We start from the raw sequence: 22,590 nt of genomic DNA on the forward strand, positions 1-22,590 counted from the left end.
TCCTCCAGGAAGGGGCCCACGAAGGCAGTCGGGTTGGTGCCCTCTTCGCCCTCAGGTTAGCCAACCACACGTATGTTCCGTCGACGGGAGCGATGTTGTTGGTCGTCCACTGCGGCTTTAAGCTTGCCATGGTCGGCAGCCGGGGCGGCACGACGCGTCTCCAGCTCCGACAGCCTGTCCGTAACTTCATTCGGGAGGTTTCCGGTGCAGCGGATTTATTTGCGTGGTCAGCCATTGGTGGTTGTAGTGACGCTACATTGTGCAACGAAATTCTTTAACTCTTTCTTGGCGCGTAGTTGGAGCTGTCGTACGAAATTCCGCCATGATCTCTGCCGGCGGCGCTCTCGCCTCCGTGCGGATGGCGGGAATCATTTCGTCCCGAGTGTTCAGCGCCGCCATTTTACCTGTTGTCCGGCTGGCTAGCTAGCGGAGGGCTGTCGGTCGGCTTTGTTGACTTGCTGTTTCCCACGCGGTTCTTATTTCTTCCGGACATTAAGACTTAATTAGTAACAAATTACAGCAACAAGGTGCACTGGTTCAAGAATTCAATTGTTGTATTAATAGGAAATACATAAAAGTTCAGCGGCGAGACTTCGGAACACGTCCTCACTTGGTCACGTCAAAACCGGAAGTCCTAGAAACCGGAAGCGCTCCCCTGGTTGGTTTGCCCTTTTATTGCGTTTGAAGTCCTCTCCAGCGAAGGGAGTGGGGCTCCCCTGTCTGTCTTCCTCTTTCTGATATTTGGGATGCTGCAAGCAAACACATGTTTCCACTGAGTAGTAGCATGATGCTTTTAATTCAGCATGACATCTAAGCATATACGTTTAGGTTTTTAAAATATTATAGCGAATTAGGAGGGCAGCCCGGGAACCGTCGCCACAGCCGGGACGCGAACCCGTATCTCCCGCACCGCAAGCGACAACGTTAACTAGTGGACTAAAGCAGTGGTTCTCAACCTTTTTGGGGTCCTGGACCCCCTGCGTATTTTTGATCTACCCTGAGGACCCCTCCACCTGATCTTGGGGGAGGGGGGTTGCAATTTGATAGAAACAGTAGAAACTGCATTTTAAATTGCATTATAGCATTTATTCACTCTTTGGGGCAAAAATAAGAGCTTTCAGTTGTAACTTAGATATAGTTAACAAAACAGAATTCTTATGCAGTAACTTTCAGATATATGTAACAAAACAGAATATGTATTCAGTAACTTTCAGATATATGTAACAAAACAGAATATGTATTCAGTAACTTTCAGATATATGTAACAACAGAATTTTTATGCAGTAACTTTTAACAATGCAAACGGGAGCGAGATCTCTTATTAAAATACAATAAATTACACTTGTGAAACAGATGTAATTAGAGGAAAAAGTCCTGTTACCCTTTATAGTTTAGGTAGATAAAGGTCTCAGTCACATTTGACTAAAATAATCCTATTTCTATAAATGTCATAGGATCTTTTTTTTAAAAGATATTTTATTTTCACTGACCCCTTGCAATTACACCACGGACCACTAGGGGTCCGCGGACCCCCGTTTGAGAAACACTGGACTAAAGGGTCTCCAACCCGTTAGCCAAAGGCTACCGAGTCTATTCATCCGTGCACGTTACACTACCACCTCCTTAGGAAAGCGCTTCCGATGGCCTTACGGTCCTTCACGATCTCACCATCCCACTTCTGACACCAATGTAGCAAATTTTGGGGGGGAACCGCAGGAATTGCCGCAGCCGGGACGCGAACCCGTGTCTTCCGCACCGCGGGAGGCATCGCTAACCGCTCGACTAAAGGGCCCGACCCGTTAACCAAGGGCTACCGTGTATGCTCCTCCATGCACGTTACAATATAAATGAAAGTATTTGGTTTAGGGTCGGATGATCCGCTGTGGCGACCCCAAACGGGAGCAGCCGAAAGTAGTAGTGGTAGTAGATTTGGTTCAGGGCCGGGTAACACACCAGTGAGTGAACCCATACGGGTGTTCGCCTGTCAATCAAAATTTGGTCTTCCCACTTTGGAAGCGTCTGCTGATCAAACAGATTTTACTGGCACTTCTGTGAAAAATGGGTATATAAAACATGTTTATTTAAGTTGTCTTGCCTTCATTAAACCTCTAAATTAAAGCAACTTCATTTAATTTTAAACCCCAAATCTATTTTGCACGAAGAAACAACCTGTCATTCATCACAAACTTTGTGACTATCACAGTTTTCCCTCTTCACAGTGCAGAAAGACTGCATTTAATCCGTGGACACACTTGTTTTTATAGGATGGAACATGATCCAAACATGTCTTAGGAACACAAATGACCCTAAGACAACCTTAGTACCCTAGTGGAGTACAGCTTTCATGGAAATGTGAACAAAAACAATGTTTCGCTTTTTATAATGTTGGGGTCACTCTTGGAAAAGTCATCAAATTTCAGGTTGAAAAAAGATCATTTACCTGATCCAAAAACCTTTTTATAAAATTCCAGGTCAAACATGACCCTAAGACAATCTTCCATGAATCTTCTAGGTCAAACATGACCCTAAGACAATCTTCCATGAATCTTCTAGGTAAAATATGACCCTAAGACAATCTTCCAGGTCAAACATTACCCTAAGACAATCTTCCATGAATCTTCTAAGTCAAACCTGACCCTAAGACAATCTTCCATGAATCTTCTAGGTCAAACATGACCCTAAGACAATCTTCCAGGTCAAACATGACCCTAAGACAATCTTCCATGAATCTTCTAGGTCAAACATGACCCTAAGACAATCTTCCATGAATCTTCTAGGTCAAACCTGACCCTAAGACAATCTTCCATGAATCTTCTAGGTCAAACATGACCCTAAGACAATCTTCCAGGTCAAACATGACCCTAAGACAATCTTCCATGAATCTTCTAGGTCAAACATGACCCTAAGACAATCTTCCATGAATCTTCTAAGTCAAACATGACCCTAAGACAATCTTCCATGAATCTTCTAGGTCAAACATGACCCTAAGACAATCTTCCATGAATCTTCTAGGTCAAACATGACCCTAAGACAATCTTCCAGGTCAAACATGACCCTAAGACAATCTTCCATGAATCTTCTAAGTCAAACATGACCCTAAGACAATCTTCCATGAATCTTCTAGGTAAAACATGACCCTAAGACAATCTTCCAGGTTAAACATGACCCTAAGACAATCTTCCATGAATCTTCTAGGTCAAACATGACCCTAAGACAATCTTCCATGAATCTTCTAGGTCAAACATGACCCTAAGACAATCTTCCATGAATCTTCTAAGTCAAACATTACCCTAAGACAATCTTCCATGAATCTTCTAGGTCAAACATGACCCTAAGACAATCTTCCATGAATCTTCTAGGTCAAACATGACCCTAAGACAATCTTCCAGGTCAAACATGACCCTAAGACAATCTTCCATGAATCTTCTAAGTCAAACATGACCCTAAGACAATCTTCCATGAATCTTCTAAGTCAAACATGACCCTAAGACAATCTTCCAGGTTAAACATGACCCTAAGACAATCTTCCAGGTTAAACAAGACCCTAAGACAATCTTCCATGAATCTTCTAGGTCAAACATGACCCTAAGACAATCTTCCATGAATCTTCTAAGTCAAACATGACCCTAAGACAATCTTCCATGAATCTTCTAGGTCAAACATGACCCTAAGACAATCTTCCATGAATCTTCTAGGTCAAACATGACCCTAAGACAATCTTCCATCAATCTTCTAGGTCAAACATGACCCTAAGACAATCTTCCAGGTCAAACATGACCCTAAGACAATCTTCCATGAACAAAAATAATGTTTCACTTTTTCTAATGTTGGGGTCACTCTAGAAAAGTCATCAAATTTCAGGTTGAAAAAAAATATAATTTAGAGTCTTTTCTCTGCTGTTAAACACTGTTATGGGCCTTTTTGACCCATAAGACAACAGAAGAGTTAAACAAATTCTTACTGAAATGTAGCAAAAGTAGATGAATTTCCATTTGGAAACATCACTACATTAGAATTTTGCAGGGTTTATCATATTCTAAGCAGCTTGACCTGACCTCTCGGGCCTTATTTTGAGAGAAATTTTACATACAACATTCTTGTTATATGGCAATACCCGGGGGTTGGATGATGGATGGATGAACTAGCCTGACTACTAGTTTGGCACGTTATTCATTTGTATTTTCAGCTTACAAAACAGTGATTCTAATAACACTGGTCTGCAGTCCTAGATGTTTGATCTCAGGATAGTATGGAAAAAATGTTGTAGAAAACATAAAAAAAAAACTTTTGCTGGTAACTTGGACGTGTTAATGTATTATACATCAATGCAACTTTTATCTGGGAGTTTCGAGGACAATCTGAGCGTGCGCGGAGGGAGCATAGCTGGAGTCCCTGGCCTCCCGTCTGAGAAATACAATTCAGATTAATTTTGAAGAAAAATTAAAAAGACTAAAAACTGCGTGTTGCAGCTGGGTGTCCTGAACATATCTGTCTTAGTTTCATGTTTGTAAGTGGTCTCTGGGGACTTTTTGAAAATAACGTCTGAAAATGAACTAAATATATCTTTTAAAGGTGTTTAAAGGTCAGATGACAAAACTAAAAGCTGTTTCAACATGTGAAGTCAATTACAAAACTAAATACAGTTGGTTTGGATGTTTACGTAGTTGACTGGCAGTGTTGTGGATTAGTTTTACACAACTCCACTTGGTGGAATTAACTGCAGACTATCAGGACTCATTCAGTGAAGCAGTGGCCACTAGAGGCCACTGTTTCACCGTCAAAGCTGTAGGCTCGATGGACAGAAGACACTGGACAGGTTGTAAAAATAGCTATTCTTTATTGAAAGGCCAAAGTAAAAGGTAATAAATATAGAAAGTACAGAATCAACACTGAACATCCGAATCTTTTCAAAGGTTTCATTTACACAGAACCGAGTCTGACCTTTAACCTGCTGTTTGAGGAATCTCAGCGGACACATGCTGGTACGCGTTAGTTCACCTGATCATATGTAGTCTCCAGCACATGACCACGCCTCAGCTCTTCTAAACACCCGGTGAACAAACCAGAGGACGGTTTGTGGACATGTGATTTGTTTTCTGTCCTGATTACTTCCGGTTCAGACAGCAGATGAACTGAACCGGATCTCCTGTTCAGACCGGATTCGTATTCACTCCACTTCATTTGATGTTACAAGAAAAATAATGAACAATGTCTCAGTAAAACCCAACCACACCATTTCAGCCGTGTCGTTAAAATCAGACTACGTGCCCTCGTGCAAACCAACCCGGATTTAAACCCAAACTCGTCTCGGGTCCGTAGTCTACGTGACAGTTCCAGATTGAACGGAGATCTGGTTCAGAAGACATTCACAGGTTTTAGACCACAAATACAAAAACAGACGTGGGCTGTTTGTCTATTTGGCTATGAAGCGGTTACATGTCCAGGTCTGAAGACACGCCAAGCTCCAGTCTGTGGAGATGAACCTGAACATCTGACCTCCTGTCCCACCTGGTCCTGTTCTGGGGCCTTACTTCACTTTTTAATCGACAGAAAACAAACAAACAAACAAACGAAAATAATTGTAGAAATCTTTCTTATGTCCTGCCCCACACCTTTACAAACTAAAGTCTGGAAAACTGACGTGTCTTCCATCCTCCTCCGTCTCTCTTCTCCACCTTCCTGTTGAGCTTCTTATTCCTCCTCATCTGCTCATCATTCATGAAAACATGCAATACATTAGTTCAAAAAACGAGTTTAACATGTGGAAAAAGAAAGCCTTGCTCTTAAGAAAAGTGACAAGACAATGAAAAAAATGTTTTTAAGAGGACACTTGCGTCTTTTGTTGACAAAGTGGAACCAGAGAGCGAGAGACAGAGAGAGAGAGAGGATCCTTTACACTGAAGATACTGAGCAGCTGATTTGCAGAAGATCTAAAACGTTTTAGAGGAACTTTGTCCTACAAACGAGGTTAACACTGCGGATTGTGGATTATAGTGTGCTGTCAATCAGTCTCTGGTTTGGAAGCTGAGATATGAGGGGAAGCTGAGATCTGGACTACAAACCAGTCAGCATGGGATTTCTTGTGTAAATTGAGCTTCGTTTGTTTGCAATTTTGCTTTTTTTAGAAGAACCGGTGAAACACACCGAGGTGACGGAGACGCCCGGTGGAGTTTAAAGGTTTTCTACCGGCTCTGTTTTTAATCTGCCCTAGCTTAGAAAGATAGAGCGCGCTTTACATAGAAAAATGGGACTGTCCAACATAGTCCGGTGCGCCTCAAAATATTACCCAGAATGCAACTGAAACACAGGAACCAGAAACCCAAAGCCAAATCAAGAGCTGTTCTAACAATTGATTTAACACTAAAATCTCTTTAATCATATTATAAACCTGACGACGGGGTGTTAATTTGAGTGTGTGTCCATCTGGGGAGAGAGATCCTCCTATGTTGCTCTCCCTGAGGGTTCTTCCTGTTTTTTCTCCCTGTTAAAGGTTTTTTTTTTAGGGAGTTGTTCCTTATCCGATGTGAGGGTCTAAGGACAGGATGTTGTGTTGCTGTGAAGCCTCCTGAGACAAATTTGTAATTTGTGATGTTGGACTATACAAATAAAATTGACTGGACTTGATGTCATCTGAATTGAATGTGTTACAAAAGCCTTTTAACAAGTTAGAACATGTTGTAGCTTGTTAAAACATGTTGTAACAAGTTACAACATGTTTTAGAGGGGAGGCAAAAGTCCTCCGGCTGGAAAAACACACACGAAACACTGGAAAACACGTAAAACACGGAGCAACGACATGGGAAAACACAGTTTACTGTACAAAGACGGATCTTGTGTTTGTGTGTGTGTGTGTGTGTGTGTGTGTGTGTGTGTGTATGTGTTAGTTGTTCTCGGTGAAGTCTCGGCAGATGCCGCGGACGAGAGGCTGGGTGAAGTCGGCGAGGCTGTTGAAGTCGCGGGTGAAGAAGGTGTGACTCTCCCTCGGCTCGGACGCCATCGCCTTCAGCTCCTCCAGCGGTGCCCAGGCCACGCCCACTGAGTAGACAGTGATGCCTTTTGATTGGACAGAATGAAAGGAAAGGTGAGTGGTTTTATTTGAGACACATTTAGAAAAGACAGCTTTGAGAGAACATGCTGATAGTGGTGATAATGTAATGTTATTACACAAACACACACAATACACTTTAAACAGACACACACAGAGGAAAAATATCTCATATAAAGACACTAAAGTTCTTTTAGATGTTTTAGATGTACACAATAGCAGTTCAATATTCACGTATGCATAAATCTCTTTGTCAATTGGTTATCAAAATTTAAACCTTTAATGAGAATTGTCAAGTATTGATGAAGGTGCTCGATATTATTGATGATCACTGGCGGTAGTTAAGCAGCCACAATGCATCATGAGGCATCTGTGTACCCATACTATAGCCATAGTACATACTCTATAGTACCCATATTTATATTTAGTCTAACAGATTAAATTGTTGGCAGTATTGAAACGTATACTAAAAATACCAGGATGTATGCTGTTTTCGTGCGACTCTGCGTGGTTACCATGGAGAAATAGGATGTGCTAGCTGCACCCAGCTGCCATCACTTCCAATGATTTACTGTGGACAGCATAGAGTTATGATGCATCTTAAACATGGTGGACATTATGTACTGAACGGTATATAGTACTGTTGGCATGCAGTATACACCATTAGTGTGTAGTACGTAGCTTGAGTATTTTGTAATTCCATTATAATTGTGTTATCCTCTTTCAATGTTGTGTTGTGTAAATTGTGTAACCACAACATCATTGCACGTTGTCCGTCTTGGGAGAGAGATCCTCCTCTGTTGCTCTCCCTGAGGTTTCTCCCTATTTTTTCTCACTGTTAAATGTTTTTTTCAGGGAGTTGTTCCTTATCCGATGTGAGGGTCTAAGGACATGATTTTGTGTTGCTGTAAAGCCCCCTGAGGCAAAGTTGTAATTTGTGATATTGGGCTATACAAATAAAATTGACTTGACTTGACACAGACACACACACACACACACACACACCTTGTCTCTGTGCAGCCTGGGCAGGTCCTCGGACATCATCATATGATTGGCCGTCTGTCACCACGATGAGGAAGTTCCTCCCTGGACCGGTCCTCCTGCAGAGAAAAACCAGATGGTGTCAGTTCCATTCTCTTTCTGCACGTCCTTTCCGTCATCCCTCACTTCTGAAGCCCTCTGTTTGGCATTGGTTTCGCCGCCACAGCACCTCCAGGTACTACACAGTGAACTTACTGATAGGAGAGAATCCCAAGGAAGTGGAAAAGAACAGAACGTGAGAAGAGTAGAGTAGAATATGGTCAAGAAGAGAGTAGAGTATTTTGGAATGACAGTAAAGCTCAAACTGAAATGAATATCACCTGTTATGTTTTTTTTTTAACCCCCTTTTCTCCCCAATTGTATCCGGCCAATTACCCCACTCTTCTGAGCCATCCCAGTCGCTGCTCCACCCCCTCTGCTGATCCAGGGAGGGCTGCAGACTACCACATGCCTCCTCCGATACATGTGGAGCCGCCAGCCAATTCTTTTCAGCTGACAGTGAGGAGTTTCACCAGGGGGATGTAGCATGTGGGAGGATCACGCTATTCCCCCCCTGTTCCCCTCCCCCCCGAACAGGCGCCCCGACCGACCAGAGGAGGCACTAGTGCAGCGACAAGGATACATACCCACATCCGGCTTCCCACCCGCAGACACGGCCAATTGTGTCTGTAGGGACGCCTGACCAAGCCGGAGGTAACATGGGGATTCGAACGGTGATCCCCATGTTAGAAGGCAATGGAATAGACTGCCATGCTACTCAGACGCCCTCTTGTTTGTTAATTTTTATCAGTATTTGGATTTCTCCTCTGAATTAATTTGAGTTGTACTGAGAAGCTTTGGCTGCATTGTTAATGTGACATTCATGACAACAAGGTAAACTGTAGTGGGAGGTGGACAGAGGACAGGACAGGTGTGTTACCTGTATGGTACAGGTAACACACCTGTACGGTATGGGTGTATTGCCTGTAGAGTAGGGGTGTGTTACCTGTACAGGTTCTGGACTGTGTAGGTGATGGCGTCTCCTGTAGCCGTTCCCCCACTCATATATGGGATTCTCTTCAGAGCGTCGATGACGCTTTCTTTACTTGGATGGTCGTACAAACCAAACTCTAACCTCTGGTCGTAGGTGAACTGGACAGCGCCTGGCAAACAGAAGGACACAAGTCAGATCAATAATCAGTCAGTCAGTCCATTCCATCATTCAGTGTAGATGAGACTGAACTGCTGCGGTTCTGACCGATGCGCGAGCCAACGTCTGAGATGTCAAAGCTTTGTGCGATGGAGGCCAGGAACTTGAGGACGAGGCGGAAGTTCTCCTCTCCGACACTGGAGGAGCCGTCGATGAGGAAGCCAATGTTGACGGAGTTGTAGCAGGTTTTACCTTCACACAGAGACACGCTGAACTAGTACATCTATTCACCCTGCTCCTTCCCAAGCTGTACTAATACCATCGTTTACATTAATGCAGTATATATACTTTAACCTGTGTCAGTAGTATGCATTGTACTACTACTATGGTGTACATTAATACAGTACTTTATTAGTACTTTGGCATACACTAATACAGTATATATATATACTGCATTAGTACTGTGGGATATTATAGAAGTCCTCCTCCAGGACCCAACCTGACCTTGCTGATGGGTGAAAACCACGTATCTGCAAAGGAGCTAACTGATGGCTAGTGAATAAATAATTTCTCCATCCATCCATTATCCAAACCGCTTATCCTGCTCTCAGGGTCGCTGGAGCCTATCCCAGCAGTCACTGGGCCGCAGGTGGGGAGACACCCTGGACAGGCCGCCAGACCACCACAGGGCCCACACACACACACACACACACACACACACACACACACACACACACACACACACACACACACACACACACATCAGTAGGCCGGTTCACCTGACCTACATGTCTTTGGACTGTGGGAGGAAACCGGAGAACCTGGAGGAAACCAACGCAGACGCGGGGAGAACATGCAAACGCCACACAAAGGACGACCCCCAAGGTTGGACTACCCCGGGGCTCGAACCCAGGACCTTCTTGCTGTGAGGCGACCGCGGTAACCACTGCGCCACCGTGCCACCAATAAATAATTTCTAATTCATCATACTGTAATCAAACCATACATTTTCTAGATTTTTTTTAAAAGATTTGTAAAACACTTTTCAATTGTCCAGGAACGCTGAGGCATTCATGAATCTTCCAGAGGAACATATATACACATTTGGTTTAATTAAATATAAGGAAGAGAAAATTGCCAAACTTGCAGATGACGTGGTTTTGACCTAACAGCAACGGTACACATGTGTAACTACAACATGTCCATACTTACAGTTGTAAGGTTGACGTTATCATTGTAGATTAATAATAGTTGTTAATATATAATAAAATGTCATAATAATATTTGTTAATATGTAATAAAATGCCTCCTGTCTTTTCGTCAATGCCACTGATGAAAAGACAGGAGGTGAAGCTGGAGGTGGCAGACTTGAAGATGCTAAGATTTTCATTAGGAGTGATGAAGGAGGACAGGATTAGGAACGAGTATATTAGAGGGACAGCTCAGGTTGGACGGTTTAGAGACAAAGAGGCAAGACTGAGATGGTTTGGACATGTGTGGAGGAGAGATGCTGGGTATATTGGGAGAAGGATGCTGAATATGGAGCTGCAAGGGAAGAGGAAGGCTAAAGGCCAAAGAGGAGGTTTATGGATGTGGTGAGGGAGGACATGCAGGTGGCTGGTGTGACAGAGGAAGATGCAGAGGACAGGAAGAGATGGAAACCGATGATCCGCTGTGGCGCCCCCTAATGGGAGCAGCCAAAAGTAGTAGTAGTTAATATACAACAAAATGGTCTGATGTGAAATATGAGCTGTTCGTATGGGTCTTACTGCAGAGCAGTCCGTCCAGAGAGCAGAGTCTCTGGGCCAGAGGTTTAACATGTTTGGTGGTACTGAACCAGCTGGGGATGGTGTAACTGAAGAACCCATTATCCTTACACACGGCCTGGAGAACCAGACAGACAAACAGACAGACAGACAGACAGTTGAGAGAGCACAGCAGAAAGCCTCGCTCCATGTCTGAAACATAGAGCTCCGTTAGTTGTGTACCTTCTTCATGAAGTCTTTGTCTGGGACCATGGCGAGCTCCTCAGTGGCAGGCTTTGCCACAGACACCAGGAACACGTTGATGCCCGACTCGCGGGCCAACATGGCTGCCTGCTCCAGGTCATCAGAGGGCCAGCCGTCAATCAACACAAACATCACCCGGGGGTGACCACGTCGCAACCCCTTCTCTGGGGTGTAAAAGGTCTCCACCGTGTGCATGATGGCCTTCCCTTCATCCACAGAGAAACCCGTCAGTTATCTGTGTGTTTGTGTGTGTGTGAGTGTGTGTGTGTGTGCGTGCGTGCGTATACCAGTGTTGGTGTCTCCTCCCATGAAGGTCAGTTCTTTGATGGCGAACTGCAGCTCTTTGGGTTGTGTGTAGTTTGTCAAGAAGAACTCAGTGCGGGGAAGGTCACTACACACAAATAACTGAAAATAAGAGCCTTGCCATCTCAACATGAAACTCCACCAAATGATGACTTCTGTTTGAAAGCACATAAGATGTCTGAGGAAAATTCTAAACAGTTTTACAGAGCGGATCCCCTACAACGGGTTTCAGCTAAATGTGTTCAAGTTTAGATGAAGGAGAAGAGAGAGGCTGAAGTCTTCAAACTTTGTGACGTTAATATTTAACATGAAGCCATTTGGGTTAAAAAAGCACTTTAACACAGATTTGTCACAAAACAAACAAATACAGATTAAAAACTGAATTTGAATGGAATGGTGGTCCTGATGTTTCTATACAAACATGATAAAGAATCTGAGTGTATGGCTTTTGTTTCTGTGTGTGTGTGTGTGCGCGCGTGTCTCACCCAGCCTGGATGAGTCCTACATGGGGTCCGGTTGGTCCGACTCTCAGCATGGAAACAAGTTTACTGATGAAGCTCTTCTGCAGGATGTAACGACGCAGACCGATGAAGTTACTGCTGTCAATCACTAAGGCTATCTCCATCTGACAGTCTGACACACACACACACACACATATACACAATTATTAAAATGAACCTTCCTTTCATGTGCACATGGCACACAAAATATATGAATATAAACCTTCAGTGTTTACATTTTATTTATCTCAGTGAGTTTATATTCTAACACACCAGCTAACAGACCTTATGTTACCTGCACCAAAATGCATTTAATTAAATACACAAAAACTACATTTTATATTTATATAACTTTGTTAAAAGAAACACTCAACGGTGGGGAAAGTGCTCAACAAATAAGGAGCAAAATAATCACAGTACAAGCCTGTTTCATGCCATAAGCAATCATCAGCTGGGTATAAATACGTATATTCTGGTGAGGTGGATCAGTGAATCGACGTCTCATTCACTGATGGTGTACAGCTTGATGTCATCCATGTAGAGGAGGTGACTGATGGTTATCCCACTTCACTACCTTGTTGTAGTGACACTGTCTTTGGCTCAGGAGACTGGGATTCGAATCTTGGTCAGTGCAAGCCTCCAGTAAGGGTCCTCAGGCTTAGACTCCTAATGCTATACACAAGCCTACCTCGGAAAATGAGAGAAATATGACTGCAGCCATACCAGCTTGGATGTCACCCAGATTAACAAGGTCTGCATCAGCTGTTGGGGAACCAGGGCAACCTGATGACAAGTGGGCTACTGGAACAAGACATTCATGGACATGGTCTGAAAACATGGAATTGATGGAGTGCTACGACAAGAGAGGGGTTGCATGCAATGTATGTAAGAACTATGGATGAGTAGGAGGCCAACATCCACACTGACCAAGAAACAGCTGAGAACTCAATGTTCAAACAACTATAGAAGGAAGCTACTATCACAGCTGGAGATTGAGAGGTTCCAGCAGAATGGCCATGTGACTCAACAGCATGGAGAGCAGCATGGAGATGAAGGGCTGCCGCTGACGCAAGAGCACAGGGTTAAAGAACCAACTGACGTAACCCTACCAACCACAACAGCTGAATCCACAGAGCCGAAGAAGAGAATCATGGCCAGACTAAACAGTTGACTGCACCTGACATATCCGAGTGGGTATGAATACCACACACACACACACACACACACACACACACACACACACACACACACACACACACACACACACACACACACACACACACACACACACACACACACACACACACACACACACACACAATGGCAGCAGCTAATGTGTGGGACAGTTAAGTGGAGTTTTATTGGAGCTCAGATCTAAAAGGAGTCTGTCACTCGGCACATTATTTCTTCAAACACAGACAAGCTGTACCTTTATTTCCTCCAGCCAACATCTTCTTCACTGATGGTTTCTTCAGTGGTTTCTTCACTGTAAAACAACACAGGCGTGCGCACAGGGCTCAGGTGAGGTAATGCTGTGTGTTTGTCATGTTATTTGACAGCAGGGTGGATGAAGACAGATGGTGTCTGTTAAAACTAGCAGAGCTCCTGTTGTGTTTGGAAGCATCAGTAAAAGAACTTGAGGAGATGTTTCAGTAAAAAAACAGTTTGGTGAAAGCTGTTTATCACTTCACAGTTCGACCATCAGCGAAGAGTTCAGTTCCTCACAGGGACATTTTATGAGGTGTGGACAAGATGGAGTCTAGTTATTTATCTCAGGCATGTTTCCAAAACCTGCATGAAGCCAATACAACCTAAAGCCAAGTCAACTGTGGAAATATAACAGATAACACATTTTATTAGCCAGTTTTACTTTATTCTGTTTTTGTTCAGGGAGAGAGATCCCTCCTCTGTTGCTCTCCCTGAGGTGTCTTCCTATTTTTTCTCCCTGTTAAAGGGGTTTTTTAGGGAGTTTTTCCTTATCCGATGAGAGGGTCTAAGGACAGGATGTTGTGTTGCTGTTAAGCCCACTGAGGCAAATTTGTAATTTGTGATATTGGGCTATACAAATAAAATTGATTTGATTTGATTTTATTCAGTGGAATTAAGCTAAACTTAGTTTTTGTTTGTTTTAGCTGAGTTAAGTCTAATTTAGTATAATATAGTACAGTATAGTATTTTAAGTACAGTATAGTACAGTACAGTATAATACAATGTGGTACACTAGTATTGTATTGTATACCAGTATTTACCTGGTTGAATGGCAGGCGGCAGGGCAGTGGTACTGGTTTGACTGGACAACTCCAATGGAACATTAACAGGCCCTGGTAACACACACAAACACACAGACACACACAGCAGAAAAAGAAATTAGTAGTGTCAATCAATAAGCCTATCCGTTGATTAATTGGTGAGATGGGGAGGGGCTCCACCTACTGGTGAGGCTGAAGGAGGCGGTCCAGCGGGACAGGGACTGGGACTGGACTCCGTGGGAATAGGAGCTCATGTAGTTGTGTCTGCCCTGCAGTTTATGGACCTTCACCGGACCTCCGCCGGACCCCACCACACCTCTGGAGCAACATTAACTGACTTTTATAAAGCTAAATAATCCTCAGTATACCTTTACAAACATTATTATCCCTTTATCCACCTGCATTAAGTCACTGTGCATAAATGATCAGCTTTTTTTAGTCCGGTTTAGAAAGAAAAAGAAAGAAATAAAGAAAGAAAGAAAGTAAGAGTGAGCCCCTCAGGGGCCTCTGGCGTCGTTCAGGGTTCACTGGTTAATCCTCCCTTCCAGCACATTCCTCCTGCTGTTCTCTATTATGTCATCTCAGCATTAACAACACAGTCTGCTTCATCAATTCACACACGCACACTCCTAATCTGCTAAACCCCACCCATAAACTACTAAACCCTGCCCACTAACCACACCTACCCCACCCCAAACACATTAACTCCACCTGACGCCAACCTCAGTGAACTGCAAATAAAAAATGAATGAATCTGTAGAGAAGATAAATACAAGAAGCGAAACAAAGTAGAGAAAGAGAGGAAAAGGAGAAAGAGAAGCAGTGAAAAGAGGTGGTTAAAGAGAAAGGAAGAGAAAAGAGAGTGTGGAGGGGAGCGGTGGTTGGGTGGTGGGGGGGGCGTTCAAAGTGACCTGTGAATGGCGGCTCCACACACGCTGGACACAGCGGCATAGACGCTGGTACCGAAGACTGACAGACGCCACTGGCTGCAGTCCGGTGGACACAGAACCACCACGCTGTCCTCAGGCAGGTCCGCTGCCCGCGTCACACAGCTGACAGGAAACGGCACTGAGACGCCAAACCACAGAAACACCATCAACACAAGAGACTAAAACACAACAATGACAACAATAATAGTAACATCAACAACAACAATAATAATAATAATACAATCACTGGAAAAGTCCAAGATGAATAACAAAATGAGGTTTTCTGTTTCCTTTTGAGTGATGATGAGGACAGCACGATAAAGATACGTGGATACATACAGACAAAGACAGAGAGAAAGATCTGAAGATAGAGAGGGAGGATGGAGAGGGGGGGGGGGCTCTGTATATTTAGTCAGACTCTGGTCAGTTTGGGTTCATGTGGTTATTTCGTCTCTCAGTTTAATGAGAGAACCTCCGGAGAGGGTTGAAATGTATCTTCTGGGATGAGCCGGTATGAAAAGATCTGTTCTGTCCAAATAAACTGGGAAACTCATACAGAAATACATCTGATGGTTTAGCTTCCTAAATCCTACTCACGAAGAAGGCCTGAGTCGCCCTTCTTCGTGCCTCTGCCAGCACCCAGTCTCAAGCTGACCATCGCCGCACCCCAGCTCCAGATTACACCCCAGGCCAAAAGATATGGCTGTCTTCCAAGGACCAGCCACTGAAAGTGGAATTAAAGACACCCCCCCCCCCCGTTTCATCAGTCTTTTTGTTATCGAACAAGTAACCCCTCTGCTAACCCCTCGAATGAACTCCCAGCCTCGCTCAAAATCCACCCCATCTTCCATGTCTCCCTGATTGAACTTGTCTGTTCCAGTCCCTTGTCCCCCCAGCAGCAGCTCCTCCACCTCCACGCCTGGTTGATGACCACCCAGTTTACACAGTCCGGTGGCTTCTGGACGTGCACCGCCGCGGCCATGATCTACAATATCTAGTAGACTGGGAGGGATACAGCTATGTGGAGTACTGCTGGGACATTCTGGAACCCTCTCTCATCCAGACTTCCACAGCCCCCGCCTGGACAAGCCCGGTCGGGCGCCACTTGGAGCCCATGGGGGGGGGGGGGTGTTACTGTTACATCCATCCCTGAGACATCATCTGTCACACCCTCCTCCACTTCCACCTAGCCAGCAACAAGTCTTTCTTTCTCTCTCTCACTCTCTCTCTTTCACCCTCCCTTGACCTACTTTCTCCAGTTGACCTCCTTTCACCAGCCCAGTCAACACACCTGTCGTCCATCTCCTCATCAGTGTAGCAGCACATCTACTCTGGCTTTCCACCCAGTCTTTGCCAGATCGTTGACTCTGCTACCTGTTAGTGTCCTATGTGTCGAGCCTATTTTAAAAGCAGTTTTTGTTTTCATATTCAGCATTCAGCTTCTGTTACCTGCTTTTCCCCAGTTCTTACATTGTTGTGCCATTTCCCTTACAGTCCTGTCTTCTAGGAGCGTCCTGATGGACGACCTAGGTGAGGGTGAGGTGTCTGTTCTATCTCTGACACCCGTCTCTGACCACTCATTAGGCCAGCCAGCTTCTCTGCTCTGGAGCCCTGCCCTGCCTTGCTTTGCCACCTTGGACCTGCTACCTTGGTTCCAAACCAGTCTTGCCTCAGTCCGTAGGTCTTGGCTACCAGCCCAAGCTTCCCCTAGCATGCCTCCCATCTTCTCTTGCCTTGAAATAAATATCTTTCATCCACCCTGGTCTCCACCTGTCTGCACCTGGGTTCCCCTGTTCAGTAGCGCCTCGCAACAAAATGTCTTCCATACATGAGAGGAGGTTAGGATTAGGTTTGACCCTCACCTCGATCCTAAGCCACCATCACAAAAACTTGTTAACTTTCATTGGTTGATCTGCAGGGACAAGTTGGAGCTTTGGTTCAATCTAGGTTGGTGAACTACTGTTTTTTTTTTTAATTTATTTCTGATTTTTCCCTTTTTTCTCCCAATTTAGTGGCCAATTGATCCCTATTTTAATTCAAACACCCACCCTCGTATTGCATGCGTTCGCCAACTGCATCTCTCCGGCCGGCAGTCTCGAAGGAAAGCGCCTCCCCACTTTCGTGACAAGGCGAATCCAAGCCGAACCACTGTTTTTCCGACACACACAGAGACGCATTCACATGACGAACACAAGCCGACTCCGCCCCCCTCCCGAAGACAGCGTTGCCAATGATTGCTGCTTCATCGAGTCCGGCCATAGTCGGATCTGACGAGACCGGGGCGCGAACCCCAGTCCCCAGTGGGCAACTGCATCGACACCAAGCCGGAACTACTGTTAACCAAGCCTGTCACCAGCTCCACCCACCAGAAGTGATGTAAAGTAGTAAGTCAATACAACTGTCAAGTTGAGTGCGAATACTGAAATGGAACAAAGAATATTCCTTTACAACAAAAACCTCCTGGCCCCCTTTCCAGCCAGGAAACACACTCAGCAGAAGGAAAAATCTTGATTCCCAGACCACAAATCATTGCAATTTCATTGTCTTTGCACATTATTCATGCCTTAACGTTTTCGGAAAAAGGTTGAGGAGGTTTAAAACCAGCAAGACGGAGGAAGGACACAAGCATAGCAAGTCTATTCAACTAAACCAGCTGGAACAGAGTTTCAATTCACTCCTCTATCTCTCCATCCCTGTATCGCTGACCTCTCATCAACCAGCTTTAATCTGTGGCGTACACACAAACACACACACACACACACACACACACACACACACACACTAGTCATGTTCCACTGGTTTCGGACAGGCCATCCATTAGTTAAAATTAATATTTCTGTCGCTGTGACAACGTGCCACATCACAACAGCTCAGAGTAATGGTCTACAGCTGATTTATGAGCGCCACCTTGTAGACCCAGTTCTGACCGATGAAGATTTAATACCAAAATACAAAATATCCACCTTAGGAAAACGTTGTCTGAAATCCATCAATTCATATTTCAAAACACAGATGAGGAATCATCAAAAGTCCCAATGACTGCCAACTCTAATGAGAAACCCCACCGTCTGCCAGAGCAGCACACTAACCACTCTGTCTGTATTCTATTCTATTCTGTTCTGTTCTATTCTGTTCAATTCTGTTTTGTTCTGTTCTAATCTAATCTGTTCTATTCTGTTTTGTTCTGTTCTATTCTGTTTTGTTCTATTTTATTCTATTCTGTTTTGTTCTATTCTCTTCTGTTCTGTTCTTTTTTGTCCTGTTCTGTTCTATTCTGTTTTGTTCTGTTCTTTTCTATTATATTGTTCTGTTCTTTTCTATTATATTCTTTTCTATTCTGTTCACTTCTGTTTTGTTCTGTTGTTCTCTTCCGTTTTGTTCTGTTGTTCTCTTGTTTTGTTCTATTCTGTTTTGTTCTGTTCTGTTTTGTTCTATTCTATTCTTTTTTGTCTTGTTCTATTCTATTTTGTTCTATTCTGTTTTGTTCTGTTCTAACCTGTTCTCTTCTGTTTTGTTCTGTTCTAACCCGTTCTGTTCTGTTCTATTCTATTTTGTTCTATTCGGTTTTGTTGTTTTAACCTGTTCTGTTCTGTTCTGTTCTATTTTGTTCTCTTCTGCTCTATTCTGTTTTGTTCTGTTCTAACTGATTCTCTTCTGTTCTTTCTATTTTGTTGTCTTCTGTTCTGGTCTGCAGTAGAGTAACAGCTTAATATGAGTGATTAACACAGGGAAACACTGAGTTACTGTGTTCTCACAGTAAACAACACAAACACTTTTATAAATTCCTGTTGGAACTCTGCACACTGTGAATTAAGTCATTAGAACATTACATTACTTTTAAGTGTTCAAATAAGCTGAGTATCAGCCCATTATTATTATTTTATAATAATAATAATAATAATAATTACTATTATTATTATTAGTAGTAGCAGTAGTAGTAGTAGTAGTATTGTTGGTAGACTAATACTGATATCTATGTTTGCTCCTCAAAGTATGACACAAAGGCTGCCTAAATGTTTCTGAAAACTGACAGCAAGAGAGAGAAAGACAGGAGAGAGAGAGTCAGAGACAGAGACAGAGACAGAGAGACAGGAAAGAGACAGAGACAGAGGGGGAGGGGGATAGGTGAATATTGCAGTACTGACCGGCAGGGTCTGAGCCAGATGCAGTGCAGGCCAGGAACAACACACCTGATGGAGAGAGAGAGAATTTTAGGAATTTAAGACAAGTATTTAATTAACAAAAAAATTAACAAAAAAACAGACTTGACATCTTTTCAACAATATGAACAAAGTCATTCCTTCACAATAACCTGTCCAATAAAGACTTAATTTTCCATCACAGAAGCCATTCACATATCAGCAGAGAGAGAGAGAGAGAGAGAGAGAGAGAGAGAGAGAGAGAGAGAGAGAGAGAGAGAGGAGAGAGAGAGAGAGAGAGAGAAGAGAGAGATAGAGAGAGGAGAGGAGAGAGAGAGAGAGAGAGAGAGAGAAGAGAGAGAGAGAGAGAGAGAGAGAGGTCTCATTAAGCTGTCTGTTTGACAATTATCCACCTATCACCAACAGACTGATGACAGACACTTCAAACAGAGGACCGACACAGAGAAAGAAAAAGACAGACAGACAGACAGACAGACGGACAAATAGCTAGATAGACAGACAGATAGCTAGACAAATAGCAAGACAGACAAATAGCTAGATAGACAGACAGACAGACAGATAGTTAGATAGACAGACAGACAGACAGATAGCTAGATAGATAGACAGACAGCTAGATAGACAGACAGACAGACAGACAGACAGACAGACAGACAGACAGACAGATAGCTAGATAGACAGACAGACAGACAGACAGATAGCTAGACAGATAGATAGATAGACACAGACAGACAGCTAGATAGATAGACAGACAGCTAGACAGACAGACAGATAGACAGACAGATAGCCAGAGACAGACAGATAGCTAGATAGACAGACAGACAGACAGATAGCTAGATAGACAGATAGACAGACAGCTAGATAGACAGACAGACAATAAAGTTTATTGTTCATTATTCAGTCATTGTTTGGGTTGAAGCTGTTGAAACAAACTCTAATAGCCGAGCCGTCCAACTGAGTTTTAAACAACAGAGCTGGAATGTTGAGGAGGGGGTGGTGTGTGTGTGTGTGTGTGTGTGTGTGTGTGTGTGTGTGTGGTGGTGTGTGTGTGTCTGTGTGCATGCATGTGTGCATGCATGTGTACGTGTGTATATGTGTGTGAGCATGTGTGTATGTTGTGTGTGTGTGTGTGTGTGTGTGTGTGTGTACCAGGTTTTTCTAATGGGGACCCATTGTCCCATTAGAAAAACCTGAAACCACCTACCTTGTGGGGACATTTTATACAATAAACCCTCTTCCCCATGAGGAAGAGGTTTATTTTAGGTGAGGACTTGAGTTTAGAGTAAAGGTTAGAATCAGGATTAGGCTGAAGCTAGGCATGGGGTGAGGGCATGAATATAGTCAATGAGGGGTCCCCACAAGTATAGGGCGATATGGGTGTGTGTGTGTGTGTCACCTCAAGTTTCTCTTCAGCTCACGTTTCACAGAACCGAGTAAAATCAGTAGAACAGGAAACTGACCGGTAAAATCTGACTGTGTTTTGTTTTAATCACAGTTTGAAGTCGGCAGATGATCGACTGAAACTGAATGAATTTTAATGTGCGACTCTAATTCTGACGTGTCTTAAGAAGAACTCACTGTTTACCCACATCTCAAACCTGACAGAAAGAGCAAGAAAAGAAATGAGAGAAATTTGATGAAACAGAAACAGAGACCGACAGAGTCAAACCGAGTCCTGTACAAATTAAATCAGCTTCAGCTTTAAAAATAAACTCAGTCATGATGGTTTTGATCTTCATCAGCTCCTAAACTTACAGATTTGAATAGAGATGATGAGGAAGACATTTTTATTTGTATGTACAAAGACTTTGGCCAAGTTTCTGGTTCAGTTATCTTACCTGTCAGACTCAGCAGGACAGACGCTGTCGCCATGGTAACAAACTACACCTGAAACACACCAGGGGGAAAAAACAAATACACACAGAAAGTCAGTGTCCAATGGGAAAAGTTTCAACGTCCCATCAGAAAGAGCCAAGAAAAAAAGAGAAAGAGCAACAAGGTTTAACCAGAACTACTTCAACTCACTAATCCAGCAGAGGCTCAAGCAGGAGAGAGAGAGAGCGCAGAGAGAGAGAGAGAGAGAGAGAGAGAGAGAGAGAGAGAGAGAGGAGAGAGAGAGAGAGAGAGAGAGACTCAAACAGGAGAGCGAGAGAGACTCAAACAGGAGAGAGAGCAAGAGACTCAAACAGGAGAGACAAAGACGGACAGAGAGAGAGCACGGAGAAAGACTCAAACAGGAGAGAGAGGGACCGCCAACAGGAGAGACAGAGACAGACAGAGAGAGAGACTCAAACAGCAGAGACAGTGAGAGACTCAAACAGGAGACAGAGACGGACAGAGAGACTCAAACAGTGAGAGAGCGAGAGAGAGACCTCAAACAGGAGAGACAGAGACTCAAACAGGAGAGAGAGAGAGAGAGAGAGAGAGAGAGAGCAAGTATGAGAAAAAGACTCAATAGGGGAGAGAGCGACTCAAACAGGAGACACAGAGACAGACAGAGAGAGAGACTCAAACAGCAGAGACAACGAGAGAGACTCAAACAGGAGACAGAGACGGACAGAGAGACTCAAAAAGGAGAGAGCGAGAGAGAGACTCAAACAGGAGACACAGAGACAGACAGAGAGAGAGACTCAAACAACAGAGAGAGAGCAAGCACGAGCGACAGACTCAAACAGGAGAGAGAGAGAGAGAGAGTCAAACAGGAGAGAGAGACAGAGACTCAAACAGGAGAGAGAGAGAGAGAGAGAGAGAGGAGAGAGAGAGAGAGAGAGAGAGAGACTCAAGCAGGACAGCGAGAGAGAGAGAGAGAGAGAGAGAGAGAGAGACTCAAACAGGAGAGAGAGCGAGAGAGAGACCTCAAACAGGAGAGAAAGAGACAGCGACAGAGACTCAACAGGAGCGAGAGAGAGAGCGCGTGAGAGACTCAAACAGCAGAGAGAATTTAATTTTAAAATAAGTCTATTTAACAAAGGAGTGAGAGAGAGAGAGAGAGACCAAACAGGAGAGACAGACTCAAACAGGAGAGAGAGAGATAGAAAAACTAAAACAGGAGAGCGAGATAGACTCAAACAAGAGAGAGAGCGAGATAGACTCAAACAGGACAGCGAGAGGAGAGAGACTCAAACAGGAGAGAGAGAGAGAGAGAGAGCGAGAGAGAGACTCAAACAGGACAGCGAGAGAGAGAGAGAGCGACTCAAACAGGAGAGAGAGACAGCGACAGAGACTCAA

General features: G+C 43.9%; 1 protein-coding gene across 1 annotated transcript; it reads right to left on the reverse strand.

Moving 5' to 3' along the window:
• Positions 1–6,880: 6,880 nt before the first annotated feature.
• Positions 6,881–21,234, reverse strand: coch (coagulation factor C homolog, cochlin (Limulus polyphemus)). Its single transcript, XM_056296300.1, has 14 exons — positions 21,201–21,234; positions 16,009–16,124; positions 15,188–15,384; positions 14,461–14,594; positions 14,277–14,348; positions 13,457–13,513; positions 12,013–12,160; positions 11,512–11,615; positions 11,204–11,430; positions 10,985–11,099; positions 9,324–9,467; positions 9,072–9,228; positions 8,051–8,145; positions 6,881–7,053 (listed from the first exon to the last, which is right to left on the reverse strand). Exons 1-14 carry the CDS (start codon positions 21,232–21,234, stop codon positions 6,881–6,883), a joined length of 1,773 nt encoding a protein of 590 aa, XP_056152275.1.
• Between the last annotated feature and the right edge of the window lie 1,356 nt (positions 21,235–22,590).

This window comes from Lampris incognitus, chromosome 16 (genome assembly GCF_029633865.1).
Source record: "Lampris incognitus isolate fLamInc1 chromosome 16, fLamInc1.hap2, whole genome shotgun sequence".
Taxonomy (NCBI): Eukaryota; Metazoa; Chordata; class Actinopteri; order Lampriformes; family Lampridae; genus Lampris; species Lampris incognitus.